Source organism: Dipodomys spectabilis, unplaced genomic scaffold (genome assembly GCF_019054845.1).
Source record: "Dipodomys spectabilis isolate Male_0828 unplaced genomic scaffold, ASM1905484v1 ptg000051l, whole genome shotgun sequence".
NCBI lineage: Eukaryota > Metazoa > Chordata > Mammalia > Rodentia > Heteromyidae > Dipodomys > Dipodomys spectabilis.
The window spans coordinates 2,641,606-2,644,638 of record NW_024870728.1 but is presented as its reverse complement, the minus strand read 5'-3'; the positions used below and the strand labels follow the sequence as shown (position 1 = coordinate 2,644,638).

At 58.9% G+C, this 3,033-nt stretch overlaps 1 protein-coding gene across 1 annotated transcript; it reads right to left on the bottom strand.

Moving 5' to 3' along the window:
- Positions 1 to 1,493: 1,493 nt before the first annotated feature.
- On the bottom strand, positions 1,494 to 2,711 carry Gpr55 (G protein-coupled receptor 55). Its single transcript, XM_042679333.1, has one exon. It carries the CDS (start codon positions 2,709 to 2,711, stop codon positions 1,755 to 1,757), a length of 957 nt encoding a protein of 318 aa, XP_042535267.1. The 3' UTR covers positions 1,494 to 1,754.
- Between the last annotated feature and the right edge of the window lie 322 nt (positions 2,712 to 3,033).

The window sequence follows — 3,033 nt, the reverse complement described above, 5'->3', positions numbered from 1 at the left end:
GGCGGTGGGGGAGGAGCCGCTGGCCTTGGTGCCCTCACTTCCTCGCCCATGGTCACCATTGCTGGACAGGTCCCTCCGCACTCACCCCGAAGAAGCTGCTACAGAATGGCACCTGAACCCTGCCACAGCTGCGGCCCAGGAGGCCCCTGCCCTTCCATGGTTCTGTCCAGTAGAGGGGAGGGATGCTCCCCCAGGAAGGGCTCTGCCTCCCTCACCCTTCCTGCCCTCTCCACCCCCACCCCCTACATGGCTCCTCTTCTTCCTCCTCCTCCTCTGCCTCCTCCTCTTCTCCTCTATTGGCAGGTCCCAGGTTTTATCTAAGGCTCCCTCTCCCCCCTCCTCCACGCAGCCACCCCTACCCCCTACCCCCAGGCCCTCACCCCCCCCCCCCCACTCAGCCAGAGCCTCGGCTGCTCGAGGCTCAGCCTCCCGCGCTGCTTCTCTTCCTATGCAGTCTCATCGGTTTCTTCTCGGCCCACTCCTTCCGCCTGGCAAAACCACCTCCCCATTTCTCCTTCCAGCCAGCTCGCTCCCGGGAACGGCTGAGTCATCGCAGGGCTCTGGGCTGCCGCCACCTGCTCCTTCCTTCTCCAGAGCCCCAGCCGCCCATACCTGCTCCTTCCTTCTCCAGAGCCCCAGACGCCCATCGATGCCTCGAGAGGCCGAGTGAGGCTTGTAGCAGGCTGAGCGCCCTCTGCTGCCTCATGGAGAGCCCCCCCCCCTTCCTGACTCATGCATTTCCTCGCCAGAGCTGGTCAGTCGGCTCTCTGGGAAGTGTCACCAGGGCTGGACACCTTCACTCTGCCACCTCAAAAATCAAACCAAGACTGACGATTTCTCACACCAAGACCGTCGACTTCTCTCTCGCATCTTCAAATTCAGCCCAAACGAATCACTTCCCAGGCAGCCCCAGATAGAAGGCTGGGTGTGGTCAGGCCTCCGTCCTCTCCTAGCCCAGGGCTGGACAGCGTGGGGTCAGCGTGTACTGGACAGCGTGGGGTCATGGGAGAGGGGCTGTCCACTTCCAACCCTTGGCCCGGCCTCTTCCTTCCCCAGATGTGTCCTGAGAGCTCACGCCTCTCTCGAGTGTCGTTACTGCTTTACCCATCTGTCCCCGGGCCTCCACGAAGGGTCTCCGCGGCCCGGGCTACCCAGCCACCTCACTCCTGCAGACTGCTTGACCGGGGGAGCGTTAGCTGGCCTCCTACACTCTCAACAGCCTAAAGGAAATGGGACTGTGCACCAAGGTCTTCTGAGCCCTAAACACTCCAGGTTCATCTCCAAGCCATCGTCACCAGCAGGGCAAAGGTGCATGTTCGGTCAATCCAAGCAAAGGCTTGCTGCTCCCCACCACCGCAGCTCTGCCCAGGACACCCACCGCAGCTGCCTCTATTGATTCCCTCCCCTACGTCCTCGCTTCCTTTCTAGAATCTTCTAGTGGAACAGATGGATGGGAAAGCTTGAGAAACAGCCCCCTTCCTTTTTTTGTTTTTCAGATGAATTTTGAATCTTCTGCCTCATACTTCTTTGGACTTAGAAATGAAGCCTTCACCTGGGACCTAGGTTCATCCCAAATCCCAGACCGGAGGTGATCTACATCAAGGTATCTGGAGGCTGTGGAAAGATGTTTAGGAGTACAAAGAGCTAAGACGGTGCTCATCATCAAAGAGAACTCATGCTAGTTGGAACAGGATGTCCCTAACGAGACTCTGGGACTAGGATTTCCTTCCTCTGGGCAAAGCCGCCGCCGTCCCTTAACCCCTGGTAGTCACAGTGTCCTGAAGGACCAGCCGGACCCTGGAAGGCCGGTGGGCCATGATGTCCGCGCGGAACTCTTTGATGACGAAGTAGTAGCAGAAAACGTCGAGGCAGCAGTTGATGTTGGAGAAGCACAGCGACAGCTGCAGGAACAAGCTAATGCTCCGCTTGGCTCCGCACTGGACGATGAAGCCATTCCTCACCAGGAACTGCAGGAAAAAGCCCAGGTGCACCGGGAGGAAGGAGACCACGAACACAGCCAGGCTGGCGCCGATGGTCCAGATGCAGGCTTTCTGCTGGACCCAGTCCTGAGTCCGGTCTCGACGGCTGAGTAGCGTGCAGATGTTTCTGTAGGAGCAGAAGCTCATGACGCCCATGGGAAGGAGGAAGCCGAACACCTCCAGGGGGAAGAAGACCTGGGCGCTCCACGTGCCGTCAGACATGTTGTGGAAGCACGTGTACGTCTCCACCTGCCCGTGAAAGCTGTAGATCGGGATGCTTCCCGTCCACACCAGGAGCCAGATGGCGAAGCAGATCCCCAAGGTCTTCCTGGGGGAGCGGAGGTGGCTGACCAGGAGCGGGTACTGAATGGCCAGGAACCTGTCCAGGCTGATGGAGGAGATGGTGAAGATGCTCCCGTACATGCTGATGAAGTAGAGGCACTCCACTAGCGTGCAGAAGGCCGGGGAGGGAGGCTGCACCCGCGACAGCGCCATCTTGAACGGGAGCGAGAGGACCAGCAGGAGGTCGAAGACGGCCAGGTTGATCATGTAGATGGAGGTGGCTGCGTAGTCCCGGCGCCTCTTCAGGAAGGAGCCGAAGCCGCGGATGGCCAGCAGGTTGAGGAGCAGGCCCACGAGGAAGGTGGGGAGGTGCACGGCCAGCTGGAGGGTCTTGGTGAGCTCGTCCACGTCACTGAACGAGCAGTTGGTGCTTTCGGGAGCCTGGCTCATGTTCTGGCCTGCAACACGAGCCACACGTTAGAGTGTCTCCTCTCTCCGTCTGTCCGTCTCCCCTCTCTCTCTCTCTTTCCTTTGAAGTGATAGGTTCAAATGTTGTCATAAAGAATAACAAATACCCCTCTCTCCCCCCAGTGAGTCCTGCTTATCTGATCACAATGACCAAACAGAACCCAAACATTCCTTTGAACCCCAATACCCCGTGGAGGCATCACCACCGTCTCATAGAGACGCTCCTCGCGTGGCTGTGCGATCACACCCCGTCCAGCCCACTGTGCGTTGAAAAGTATGCTAATTCACCAGTACCCTCCATGCC